Source organism: Chaetodon trifascialis, chromosome 22 (assembly GCF_039877785.1).
Source record: "Chaetodon trifascialis isolate fChaTrf1 chromosome 22, fChaTrf1.hap1, whole genome shotgun sequence".
NCBI lineage: Eukaryota > Metazoa > Chordata > Actinopteri > Chaetodontiformes > Chaetodontidae > Chaetodon > Chaetodon trifascialis.
Window position 1 is genome coordinate 14,180,673 of NC_092077.1, and position 13,475 is coordinate 14,194,147.

The 13,475-nt window shown below is 40.9% G+C and overlaps 1 protein-coding gene across 2 annotated transcripts in view; it reads left to right on the plus strand.

Annotated features, from left to right (window-relative positions):
• The window catches only part of LOC139350314 (voltage-dependent calcium channel subunit alpha-2/delta-1-like), an 88,831-nt gene that overhangs the window by 54,975 nt on the left and 20,381 nt on the right, over positions 1–13,475 (plus strand). For both annotated transcript variants that reach the window (XM_070991568.1, XM_070991569.1), the window contains exons 11-22: positions 4,256–4,414; positions 4,942–5,046; positions 5,144–5,222; positions 5,546–5,595; positions 5,753–5,842; positions 6,969–7,031; positions 8,213–8,305; positions 8,440–8,514; positions 9,269–9,340; positions 9,485–9,556; positions 9,654–9,715; positions 10,308–10,384. In XM_070991568.1, the coding sequence (XP_070847669.1) occupies positions 4,256–4,414; positions 4,942–5,046; positions 5,144–5,222; positions 5,546–5,595; positions 5,753–5,842; positions 6,969–7,031; positions 8,213–8,305; positions 8,440–8,514; positions 9,269–9,340; positions 9,485–9,556; positions 9,654–9,715; positions 10,308–10,384 (997 nt within the window). The remainder of the gene's footprint in view (positions 1–4,255; positions 4,415–4,941; positions 5,047–5,143; positions 5,223–5,545; positions 5,596–5,752; positions 5,843–6,968; positions 7,032–8,212; positions 8,306–8,439; positions 8,515–9,268; positions 9,341–9,484; positions 9,557–9,653; positions 9,716–10,307; positions 10,385–13,475) is intronic.

The following is a 13,475-nucleotide window of genomic DNA, read 5'->3' on the forward strand; positions in this document are numbered from 1 at the left end:
GTGTGCTTTATTTATAACCCACACTTTGCACTAGCAGCATGTAATGGAAAAGCCCTTGTTTGCCTAATTGAAATTCTGTACGAATCTGTGGCATCAAAGGATTTACTGATGTGTGGATCAAGGAAATATTCATCCATCATCACTTAAAGCTCCACAGCAGGTTGCATGAGGCAGATTCATGCTTCCTAGCAATATTAGTTGTGGAACGAAAAATCACACAATTTTAGCTGGTTACAGTCATTATTTCCCTCCACTGGAGAAATTTGTGAGTACTTGAGAAGACACGTTGGAGGCAATCACACTGGACATGATTTGCAGTGCTGAAATGTGAAGAGCACCACTCTAGCTTGATTTTTAGCCACTAAAAGCACTGCTAAAATGCACCTCTTTGTGCTGTTGCTAGGCAACCACCCAACTGCTGCCGTCCGTCACGTAGCTTGTGTACGTTAGCTTATGTTGTTAGCTTTCGAAAAAGCACATGTTTTGGTTCTCCGGTAAAGCAAAGTGAGGAGAATTAACCACTGCCAAGTTGTCCTTTTGGTTTCTTTGTTTATATTGATGTAACAGAAGTTCTTTCACTCTTTTTATCTGATTGTAGAAGAAGTTTCAAACATATTGAAAGTAATGAAAAAGAGGCGACTCTTGTTGCCAAAATGCCTCTGCTTCAGCCTCTTAGTAAATAACGTTTGTCCTTTCTCTGAGAGATTAGATTACACAAGAAGTAAAATGACCTTCCTTCTAAGTAACCGAATTAAAGGTGGAGTGAGTCATTCTGGATAAAGATTGTTGATATTTGAACTGAACACCCGGACGTGCAGCTAACATGGAGAGAGGACAAGTTTCCCATCTACAGAGCCAGCGTTGTGTGCAAACATAGGATTTGTTTCTCAATGTACGCACAGAACAGACAGCTAGCGGACTGTGAGGAGATATTTGCTGAATTTGACAAAATTGTACTAGGTTAGAACGACTCAACCCACCTTTAAAAGGCCGCCATAGCTGTTAAAAAGATGGCTGAAGTAGCCGATCACTGAAAACAAGACAGGGGAAGCCCACTGCCCATAAATGAAGGACTTTCTGGATGAAATTGATTTGTTCAAACAGTGACAGTTTCCCTCGCCTTGAAAAAGAAAGGATTAAAGCAGTTGCTTCAAATTTTAGGAAAAATGCTTACTCACATTCCTGCCAGGAGCTAGAAGACACAATACCACTCTCATGTCTGTCTGTTAAATAGAAGGCTACGGCTAGCAGCCAGTTAGCTTAGTTTAGCTCTAACAAACAGCCCTCCATAGAATTTGTTTTCACACTTTGTTTAATGGTTTAAACAGAAAAGATATGACACACAAATTTAAGAGGTCAGGGTAGGACAGAGCCTGTTTTTGCTTGTTTTTAGTCTTTGTACTGAGCTAAGCTAGCTTACTGCTAGCGATCTGTTCATCTGACTCTTCTAATTTCATTTAATACTCTTATGGATTCCACATATAAAAGCTTCAGGTTTTGTTTTTTTTTTAACCAAATGTCACATCACAAACTTAACATTTACATGTTTTTGTATGTGCAAATTGGGTATGAGCCACCAGTGTTTTCTCATTTGTACACCTTCAGCATATATGTGGGTATCTAGCTGCTAACTCCTCCACTTTCCTTCCATTAATGCCCATTTTACTTTTTTTTTTTTTTTTTTTTTTTTTTTTTAGCAGTTTTTAAGTTGCCAGAGATGCAGATTTCTAAAACATCTCTCACCAGTAACTTGTATCTTTGGCTCAGGATGCACCACATACTTGGATGGGCCTGCACTCTATCTGAAATCTCCTTTATCTTTATTTGCCTCTTCTTTGTCCTTCCTAATGGGAGGGAACGTAAATGACTTTTCCTGTTTCCTCTCCCAGTGAACCATTAATTACGTTTTCTTTCACTTTCCTTAATAAAGCAGCAGTTTGCGTTTTTGTTTGGAGCTTTCAAATCAGCTAAGTGATCGGGCTTTTGAAGGTAATCAAATCAGGCAGCGTAATAACCATATTGACGGCGGCTCAATTTCTAGAACTTCCGGAAGCATTTTGAAGGTTTTCTGAAAGTCTCTTATAGCTTTTCATTGTAAAATAGTCACATTAAAGCAACTGGATCTGTTCTGTTGGATTAACCTGTTTACCCGTGGAATGTTACAAACAGGTGTTTTTTGAGCATTTTCCCAGTCTTTTGTTGCTCCTGTCCCACCATGAAACATGTCGCTGCCATCAAATTCAGAATTAGCATATATTTACAAAAATCAATGAAGTCTTTGGACTGTTTTCAATTAAGTATATGTCAGAAAGGATTAGCAAGGTATCACCGTCTGTTTGTATCTATGTTTGTTGGGATGCTGTGTATCTATGCACAGCATCCCAACTTTTTTTGGAATCTGGGTTGCAAGCAATATTTATGTTTCACCCATGTACATATCTGCAAATCTTTATATCCAAATGATCTTTGTAGTCATTTCTGTATCTTCAGTTGAGCTGCTGTGAACAGAGCAGTTAATTGAAATGAAATAATTGTTGTATACCTATGGCTTCATTTTCCAGGAATTAAATATAAGTTGTTTTCTAAGACATCTTTGGGAAAGTATGCAGCCTATATCTGCGTAAACTTGCCTGAATATGTATGCGTATATTTTTTATTATTTTTTATATACCCAAACATATATATAGATATATATAACAAGCCCACATACAGTATGCTGCTCTGCTGAGCTTTTATTACTTTGTCTGAGATATTTTAAGATGTGTTTCATAAGTTAGATGAAGTTCTAACTCACCATGGTTTATATTAGTGTGTGTGTAGGCGTGAGTCTGTTTAGAGGACGAATGTCTTGGCAGTATTTGCCCTGAAACGTCTGCCAACATGTTGAGTAGTTGGAAACAGTCATCATGAGTTCCTTTGGCATTCTGAAAACATAAACTCATGCGAATAGAGAAAAAATAGCAAAGAGGTGCCATAGAAACTGAATTAAAATTTGTCCTTTGCTCATAGATTTTGATTTTTGTGCTCTTTATGAGCTTATATTGTTATGCTTAAATAGTCATTATTAACTACCTTAATGTCTTTACTGTGTGTTTTGCATGTATCAATGAAACATATCCTCACCTGGGATATTTAGGCTACTTTAACTCTACTCTACTACATGAACTGCTTTGACAACTCACTTCAAAGTGCTGATTATCTTTTAAAGCTGACAACACTGTCAGTCATCTCCAAATGACTTGTCTTTGTAGCTGCCCTTGTCATTCTACTGAGGAACTACAAAGTTTAAGTCTCTTTCAGGTGCACTTTTTAACATTTTGTCACCCAGATTTGACATTTTATGGGAGCGCAGTGAGGTCTTTCTCTCTCAGCTTCAGAATTCCACCTATACTTTTAGATGATCTTGAGCTAAAGGTGCAAATCACTCATGTAACCAACTGCAGATGTAAGCAAATGTTAATAAAGAAAAATAAATAGTGCATCAGATCAGCGGTGAGTATGTGCAGTTTGTGTTGCACTGCAAAGGGTGTGTGCGTGTGTGTGTTTTGAACATGATCATGATTGCAGTCAAGGCCAAAACAGATGTTGGGTATTAATGAGCCATGTCCCAGCCCTCCATAGATGCTGTGTGTTGGTGTGTGTGTGTGTGTGTGTGTGTGTGTGTGTGTGTGTATAGGTTTATATTTGTGTGAGCGTATGCATGAATTGATAGGCATCCATCTGTTCCTCCACATTAACTATTCACCAATATTAATCTGAAGACACTTTAAATGTAGAGCTGTGTAATTGTAATTTAACCAGTTGTAGTAGTGTCTGTCTCTGGCATAATTCCTCCATAATCATGCTCTTTGTTTTGTTTTTTTACCCTCTTATGCCACCGTTTTCACACCCCTACCTGCTCTCCTGCCAATCCTTCCTTCTGCTCCTATAGCTCCCTTCGGTCTGTGCAGATTTGATTAAGCCTGATTTCATTTCACACATGAAAGATTTTTGCAACAGCAAAGAAGTTGAAGTGTTATTAAAGTAGATTTATTTACTTTATAACATTTGTGAATAATTCTTTCACTTTATTTAATCTATAATGGAACCCATTAAATCTCTCTCTTGAAATACCTCATTTTAAGTCCATCGTATATGTTTAAGGGACACTGCATGACTCCGTAACGAAGGGAAAACAGGCCACATATTTGACAGAAAATATGTGCAAGTGCCTTCCCTCCACTTCCCATCATCCCTCCTTCCCTCTTCCCTCCAGTTCAATGACAAGGCTACGTATGCATCATGCTTTGAGAACCTGGTGCAGGCCAACGTCCGCAACAAGAGGATGCTGAAAGATGCTGTGCAGAGCATCACTGCCAAGGGTACCACCAACTACAGAGGAGGCTTCCAGCTGGCCTTCGAGCAGCTCGCTCAGGTAAAGTGTCAGTGTGGGCATGTGTGGCGGAATATTAGTGTGATATCTGTGTTTGGCTAACATAAGGGTGTAGGAGTGTGTGTGTGTGTGTGTTTAGCGGACAGAGGAAGGGATGGTAAGGTTGAGGACACCGCTGTCGATCTGTTGTGTTTAATTATTTTTTCTGACAGCGTCCCCTGAAAAGTGCAGACCAACCCAGAGGCGTGATGAAACCCTGTGAAATCTGCTTAACAGCAGATATAATTTATGTTCATTTAATTACCAATTTTGTTCAATTATGAAAATAATGATGGAACATAGGACACACTGACAAGTTCATCCTGGTGGTGTTCTAATGAACAGTGAGCGTATGTCGACCTCTTCTGGTTGTTTTGGACATTGCAGGTTTTTGCATCAGTGCAAGGGTTCATGTTTCCCGTGCATAACTGCATATGTATTAAGAGGCATTAGCCTTCAATGCTTCTGACATCTTTTTTTCATCATAAATTGTGGTTAAAATACAAAAACTCCACCTTTGTATCCCTTAGATGAATGTGTCAAGGGCCAACTGTAACAAGATTATCATGCTCTTCACTGACGGAGGAGAGGAGAAGGCAGAGGAGATCTTTAAAAAATATAACCCCAATCAAGCGGTAGGACTGCACACACAGCATGCTCAGAGGGGAAAATACAGCTGTCTTTGCTCTTCGTCATATATCTGTGTTTTTACTGACTTTCTTCTCCTGTCAGGTGCGCATCTTTACATTTTCAGTAGGTCAACACAACTATGACAAGGGACCAATACAGTGGATGGCCTGCACTAATAAAGGTACAAGGTTGCATTCGAGGTCTGGTGTCCATGTGACACATAACTGGTCACATATCCAATCTGTGTTCTTCTGTAGGATGTTGAGCTAATTCAAAGAATGCTTTAAAGTGTCCACCTGTGATCCAAATGTAAACAAGCTTGTGGATGACATAAGATCACTAAATTAGTATAAATATGGCATCTTAATGAAGACATAAGATGTCTTCCACTTTTGTGTCTGGTCTTTTGAGCTGTTTGATTTGCAGTAGTTTGGGGTCGTCTCATCTAAATGAAGCTTCTGTTCTCACAGTGGATGTTAGAATAAACTTCTATTGTTGTCTCAGGGTACTACTATGAGATCCCATCTATAGGTGCCATCAGGATCAACACTCAGGTAAACTCAGATTCATGTGGCACAAACACTTATTTTGCATGGGTGGTTTCTGCCTTCAGCTCGCTCCCCGGCTTACTTACCAGTTGTGTATTGTGCCCTCTTGTGGTAGAATGACTCCTGTGCAATTAAAACTGAAGCCCCTGTCCTGTTTGTGTAGGAGTACCTGGATGTTTTGGGCAGGCCTATGGTTAAGGACAACAAAAAGGCCAAGCAGGTTCAGTGGACCAACGTCTACCTGGACGCACTGGTACGTTTTGCTTTATAAAAGACACATTATCTGCTCGTACACAAGTTTATGTAAAGAGAGAAGATGATTTGGGTCAAGTGTGGGAAAGGAATCACAGTCTCATGTAGGGCTCTGCAAGAATGAGAAGAAATCTGCTTTCTGTCAGATGAAGATTTTCTGATAAGTCTTGTCCTGTTATGCTCGACATTTGCTCCTTGTCACACTGGTAAACTCAGCTTCAACTCTGCTCCAGTGTTATTTGTAAAAAGACACATTCACTTTATTTCAAAAACGCGGCATCAGTCATTTTTCTGTGGTGCTTAAGCTTCCGTCAAGATTAACTTTGAGACGACAGTGCAGATAAGAAAGCAGTCTGGAAACCGGAGCCAAACGGTTTGGATGTTGTCATCCGTTTACTGATAAGACGCTGTCAACTGTGACTGTAGCGACCTCGTCACCTCCAGGATGTCTCTGCCTTTTGTTACTGCTGGTGGTGGAGGAAGTATTCAGATCCTTTTCTTCAGTAAAAGTACTAATACCACACTGTAAAAATACTTAAGTGAAAGTATGCTACTATAATCAGGAACATGTACGTAAAGTATTGTTAGTAAAAGTACTGTATGCAGAAAAAATGCAGGATTTTACTGTTGGAGCTCATTTAACTGTTTTGTATTGAACTGTAAGTAATGATTATTTTCATCAGGGATTCAATCAATTGATTATTTTCTCTATTAATTGATTAAATGACAAAATAGGGAGAAAGGTCTTAACAATTGTGAAGGTAGAACCATGAAATGTTTGTTGCATGACTGAAACAGTAGCAAAACAGAGAGGTAGAGGTCCAAATGCCTCAAGTGTGTACTTAAGAACAGTACTTGAGTAAATGCACTTCGCTACGTTCCACCACTGGTTACAGGAAACATCTTAACTTCAAGCTGGAGCTGTTGGTTTTCCAATGCCGCCCATGTGGTGTCAGTGCTGCGCAGCTGCTAAATGATGTTTTATTAATTAATCAGAGGAATTACACAAGTAAAATTACACACAATGAAGTATTCTGTGGATTCATGCCATGAACATTTATTTTGACCTGATTGATTTGCCTCCATACCTCATGTCTGTTCAATGTGTTGTATGTTTGATCTTCCAGGAGCTTGGCCTGGTGATCACTGGAACTCTGCCTGTCTTCAACAAAACTAACACAGGCTCAAAGGTAGACAATGACAAGCTTTTGGATTCTCATTTATTTCATGCACACGGCTCATTTTAGGTTCGACCTTTTTCATCGTCTACATGCTTATTCCTGGATTGTTTGATTCACTCGCCCGCTCTGTCTTCTTTTGCATCCATCTAGTTTGCAGTTGACTTGCTGACTGAATTTACTGTCTGATACTTTGACCCCATGAGAGACGTGAAGTCTGTGGTTTCCTGACACGCCATAATGTTTACCAGACTAAAAAAAAATAAACATGCAACGTGAATACTCTCAATTATCGTCGCATCCTTTACTTTTATCCCCCGTCTTTCTTGTGGCTCTTCCATGTATCCTTTGTTGACGCTGAGGTCCCTCAAAGCTCTCCCACAAGCCTCCACAGGAAGAGATTCTGGGATGTCATAAAGCAAATATCAAAAAGAGATCAAACCTGCAGAGCAGGGAGACAAATGATCCAGTAGCTAAGTGCTTCAAGATGAGCTTACACGTCTGCCTCCAAGTTCAGGGTTACCTCCGCTATGGCTGAAAGCTAAGGCTGGAAATGCTTTGTCAGTGACTCATGGCGGCATGTAAAGCTTTTGGGAATGAGGCTGTCCAGATTTCTATTGCACCCCATTTCCTTGAAATCATTCAGAATGCACAGAGGGACTTGACTCATCCAGAAAGAACAGCAAGACTCATAAAGTGGATCTTACAGTGGCTTTTTTTGGTCTGGCTGTCCATACTGTACGTCTGTCCATCCATCCCATTCTTGTGAACATGATATTTCGAGCGCGCCTTGAGGGAATTTCTTCAGATTTGGCACAAACGTCCATCTGGACTCAAGTATGAACTGTTCAGGTTTTGGCGGTCAAAGGTTGAGGGTCACTGTGACCTCACAAAACACATTTTTGTTTCATTTATAGCTACTTTGCAGCAACATCCATATTTGAAGCATTGTAGTTCACCACAAGCTCATTGGTTCTGCTGATGCTGAGCTTCAGGTGGTTGTATAAAATAGTCTCTATGTGAAGACAGCACGTTTCTCACTGTCAATGTAGTGAAAACTTCCATTTTGCCAAAAAAGACAAAAATACCTTTAGGGGTCAGGACAGACGTGGATGTAAACCGTTTCTTCACTGGTTGGTGGAGGCATACGACTCTGAGGCAGTAATTCTGGTTCCCTTGTGGTTTTCTTCCAGAAATCTCAGAAATTTCAGAACCAGCTCATCTTGGGTGTCATGGCTATCGATGTCTCACTGGAAGATATCAAGAGACTGACGCCTCGGTTTACTGTAAGAGCACCCGCTACATAGATAAACACAAACATAAACCAGCCGATTTATACAGTAGGTGTCATATTTAGTACCTGGGTTCCTCCGTCCTTCCTTTCACAGATGTCTCCCTCATTATATCCTTTTTCCTGCAGTTTGGACCAAATGGCTACTACTTTGCCATCGACCCCAATGGATACGTGCTGCTCCACCCTAATCTCCAGCCAATGGTAGGCCAATTCACAAGACTATAAATCAATGCAACCAGATGTTTTTGTTTTCTAATGACGGTCCTGTCACAACTGCTGTTGCTCCAAATATCTGTTTTTCTAAAATCCATTAGCTGCTCATTAATGTTGGTTAAACTGACAAGAAAACATTACATTCCTGATAGCCAGCAGGCGTTTTAGACTGGGAGTACATAAAGATGCTTGTCTTTTGCAGCCTGTTGGAAATCCCTTTCACTTACATCTGAGGTTTAGAAACCCACTGTGACATGTTACAAAATGCATGTTTCAAAAACATTGACCAACTTCGTTGTCCTGCAGAGAAAATCAAATTTCAGCCTTAAACTAACATGGCACAGCATCTCTGCTGCAGATGCAACGTTAGCCTGAGTTGCCACACTGACTGTGTTTGTATCAGTTGGCTGACTTTTCTGTTCTTTATTTTTTGAAATGTCGTGATTATGTGGGTCCGCAGTGATGTTTGTAGAAACACGGCAAGATGTTTCTCGTTGACCTTTGAGATGTGCGCACTTCTTGTAAATTACACACACACAGATTGGTTACAGATGATCGCAGCACTCAAAAGTCAGTGTTAACGGATAAATTAGTCCATAATTAGTTCCCTGTTTGAAGCTGTTTTGGAAACCGAAGATCAATAGCGTATGTCTCCTGCTTAATTCTTCTCCTTTGTACTCAAAGCCCACTAATTCTGAATTATAGTGTGTATCACAGTCTAATTGCATGCATTTCTATGTAGACTGCCAAGTTTCATGAACCTGTTACGCTGGACTTCCTGGATGCAGAGCTGGAGAATGAGATCAAAGTGGAGGTTTGGAAAATAGATTATTCCAACTCTTGTGACTCCATGAGCTCATATCAGAACAGATGACATTGTGATTTCTGAATATAGCATGACTAATTTTTGTTTTCCCTTTTTAATTAATCAATTTATTTCTGATGATTTGGTCAACAGATAAGAAGAAAAATGATTGACGGTCTAACAGGGAATTATACAATATCTACACTGGTGAAATCCCAAGATGAGGTAACTTTATATTGGGAGCATGTTAGAGTCCATGACAGTTATCAACATATTTGTTTAGAAAATGTTACGCGTACTGACCAAACTGTTGCCCTCAAAGCGCTACATTGACTTAGGTCAGAGGACGTACACCTTTGCACCAGTGAAGGGGACAGATTACAGGTAAATATCACATGTTAAATATGTCTCATGCAGTGATAACGCCATCGCGTGTGTAAAGTACTTTTAACCAAACTTCAGTCCAGACATAGAGGAACTCCAGATGCTTTTACACAGTTCATCATAATTGCATCAAACCATTTTGTTCTCATTGGGACTGGAGCTGGACGGTGGTGTTAAGTTCAGGACAGAGTCCAGGCACAAATTTAGAGTGTTCTAGGTGAAGCCCTGAGGGCCCAGTGTTCACAACTTGTGTGCACTCTTCGGAAAATTCATCCTCCTGCTAAAAAATGCTTAGCAGGACTTACTGACAGATTTGCTTCGGTGCTATGATTCTGTTTTTTTTCTCCTAAAAGCAGAGAGGGAAACTGAAATGTTTTTATTGTGCGTTTTTGCATGTGAATTGTTTGGTTGAGCAAGACAAAGAGATGCTTACTTCAATCAACAATGCAGTGAAACAAAACGTGGATTCACAAGTAAAATCTTTGCAAAAACTAGTAAAATCACAAAATAATTGATAACAGGTAACAAAACTTAATATGGCAGAAAAACATTGCCATGGAAAGTTTCATACTGTTTGTATGTCCTCCCTCAGCCTGGCCCTGGTCCTTCCTGAGTACAGTATGCATTACATCCAGGCCAACATCGGCGACACAATCACCCAGGCAAAATGTAAGTGCCATCTAAATCAGCTCAATCTCTTGTGCCTTCTTAGTTTTTCCATTTTAGTAACATTTACCTGACATTACGTACACAGACAGAAGACACATGTCGGCAGTTGGAAAATGACTGCTCATGTTCTCCAGTGATATTATTGCTCTCCTTGTAAGGCTGAGAAACACCAGCTTATGGTTTCCATCCATCACTTATAGTGGCCCATGCTCATATACATAGACCCAAAAAAAAAAAAATCTACACCACCTCTGCATGCCATCCTCTCATATGGCAACACACACACACACACACACACACACACACACACACACACACACACACACACACACACACACACACACACACACACACACACACACACATACACACACACACACACATACACACCCTCAGTTGTGGCGCTGTTCAAAGTTTTGGTCGCCAGACAGCAAGACAAGTCGCTCCGGTGTCCCCTTTCACACATGTAGTGCTCATCAGTTCATTTATAGCAAAGTACCTCACTCTATGTGTGTGTGTGTGTGTGTGTGTGTGTGTGTGTGTGTGTGTGTGTGTGTGTGAGCCTGTGTGTGTGTGTGAGCCTGTGTGTGTGTTTGGGTTTTGCCAATTCGTCAGCTATCACAATGATTTAGCCTCTGGATGCTACGACCAGTGTTTCAGGCTTCCAGTGGAGCCAGATATCCGGGCTGAGAACTGCTCCTCTGTGCACCACCGCTCATTGTTTGCAGTCTGAGACATGAGAATGGAGTCAGATGACATTTCAGCTAATCCCTATGCAGATATCTGCAGATGAATGCAGATCAATTTTTAAAAAAAAATCTCAGACAACCTCAGACGAAAGCTGATCTGTTCCAAGGTTGCATTTCAGCCAATTCCTTCCACCTCTTTCATTTTCCATATTGTCTGTTTACCTGCACACAGCTAAAGCCAGCTCAATGATTGGCTTGGCAGTTGAGTGCATGAGCAACTTTGTGAAAAAAGTAGACCAGAAGATCAACTGGACACATTTTCGCTTTAAGCTGGTTGTCTCTTTGCAGCTGACTGAAATCTTGACTTATCGATGAACTCACCAACAGAGACAGTAGAAACAGAACAGCAACAAAAAGCAGCTTTCTGGAAGTTGGTTTTCACACTGATGGCAAACACTTGATGCTTAAATGTAAAAATAGTAAATTGCACAGTGGACAACAGTTGTAATTGATGTAAAAACATGGAATCCAGTGATGGGCTCATTCACATGTCACTGAGTTTATTCGGTGACTCACACAGTTGTTTGTCATTTCAGCCTTTGTGCATTGCCTTGCATCGGTCGCTGGAGCCTGAACTTAACTGTAGCCATAACAACAACAAACTCAACTCTAAACCCAACTGTAGCTTAAGCCTAACACCAAACCTGAACTCCTAAATAATCTAGTAAAGACAGTTTTTGTCCCCAACTAGGAGGGAAGTCTCCCTAATGTGACTGCATAACTTTTTTGTCTCCATGGCATTAAGACACATAACTACACACACACACACACACACACACACACACACACACACACACACACACACACACACACACACACAGACACACACACACACACACACACACACACACACACACACACACACACACACACACCCTCACACACAGTATGTCTTACCCTAATTTACCTTAAACACCCCTTGTATCTCCCACTGGTAACTTACTTAAAGGTGTACTATGCAGGAATTGTCGGTTACTGTTTGTAAACACAACATTTAGACGCCACCAGACGTGCACGCCCCTGCCTTCCCGGTGCACCACCCACAGCATCACAGCATCATATGCCAACATGAAGCAGTGACTCAGGAGCAATGTACCTGACTGCCTATTCTTTCAAATAGTGTGTTAATAGCATTGTTTGTGTGTATGAACGAACCGCTAAAATAAAAGTTGGGTTACTGGCTTTAATTTGAGAGAGATTAGCCATCTTCAGCTCACTAATAGACTTACTAGTAGATAATAATTATGTGTCATGATAATCATGTAATTATAATAACTAATGAATCTGTCGAGTTACAGACAGCAACATTAGCTAATTGTTGTTGTGTCCAGACAGGAGAATTTAGCCTCCTGACCTTTGACACAGATGACACAGATTACAGCATCAGTCTGCTTGCTACCTTTTTGTAAAGTCCTGACCTCACCTGTGTGCTGTGATTGGCTGGGAGTTACGCACCCACTGCCCCAAGGCTGCAGCCCCGAAATGTCTCAAAATCAGAAGAAAGTACAGGCAGAGCCTCTGCGGATAAATACACCACCACACACTTCCAGTGGGTCAGAAGTGATGATTGAGAGAGATTATTCTTGGATGAGTCCCGGCATTGTTCCTAAGGAACATCCTGCATAGTTCACCTTTAAACTCTAAGTGTTTTGTACTTTTTGTATACAATATTCTTATTCAATGTCCATTTGAATAAAATATTGCGTAACCCTGTTGGCTTCTTTTTCCTTTACTGCTCTCTTTTCCAATTCCCTCCTCCCTCCTCCCTCCTCTTGTTCTCCTGCCCTCCTTCAACTCTTGACCACTCCTGGTGTGTCGGACTCTCTGCAGCGTTTGTGGGCAAGTATTCTCCTCCTGTGCTTTACCTCACAACCCCTGTCTTCTTAGGCTCACACTACCAGCAGACTTTGGATGTAACTTCGCCTCTGACGTGCTTCATCCTGTGTGATGTTGCCGGCTCACAGGCACAGAAGCATTTTGTTTTGGTTTTCTGTTTTTCTCCATTTAATGGCTTCTGATTAATAATGACAATTCTGTTACGCTGAATCAAGCTGGCGTCTGCCCTCAGAAGCAGCGCTTCGCATGCAACCCGCGCCCACACAGAGTGTCGCAGATGGTGTGTGTGTGTGTGTCTGCGTGTGTATGTATGTATGTATTTAACCCCCACCTGTTCCAATGGCCCTCAGATGTGGTTTTGGCACTAACCCGCTGTAGCAGGAAGGGCAGGACGCTTGCATTATTTAAAGGTGAAGCCATAGAGGAGAAAGCTGTGAGTCTGCACCCAAAACATGAGTTGGTGCTTTTCCTTGTTTTCTCTTTTTTGACTCACTTTTGAGTTTTAC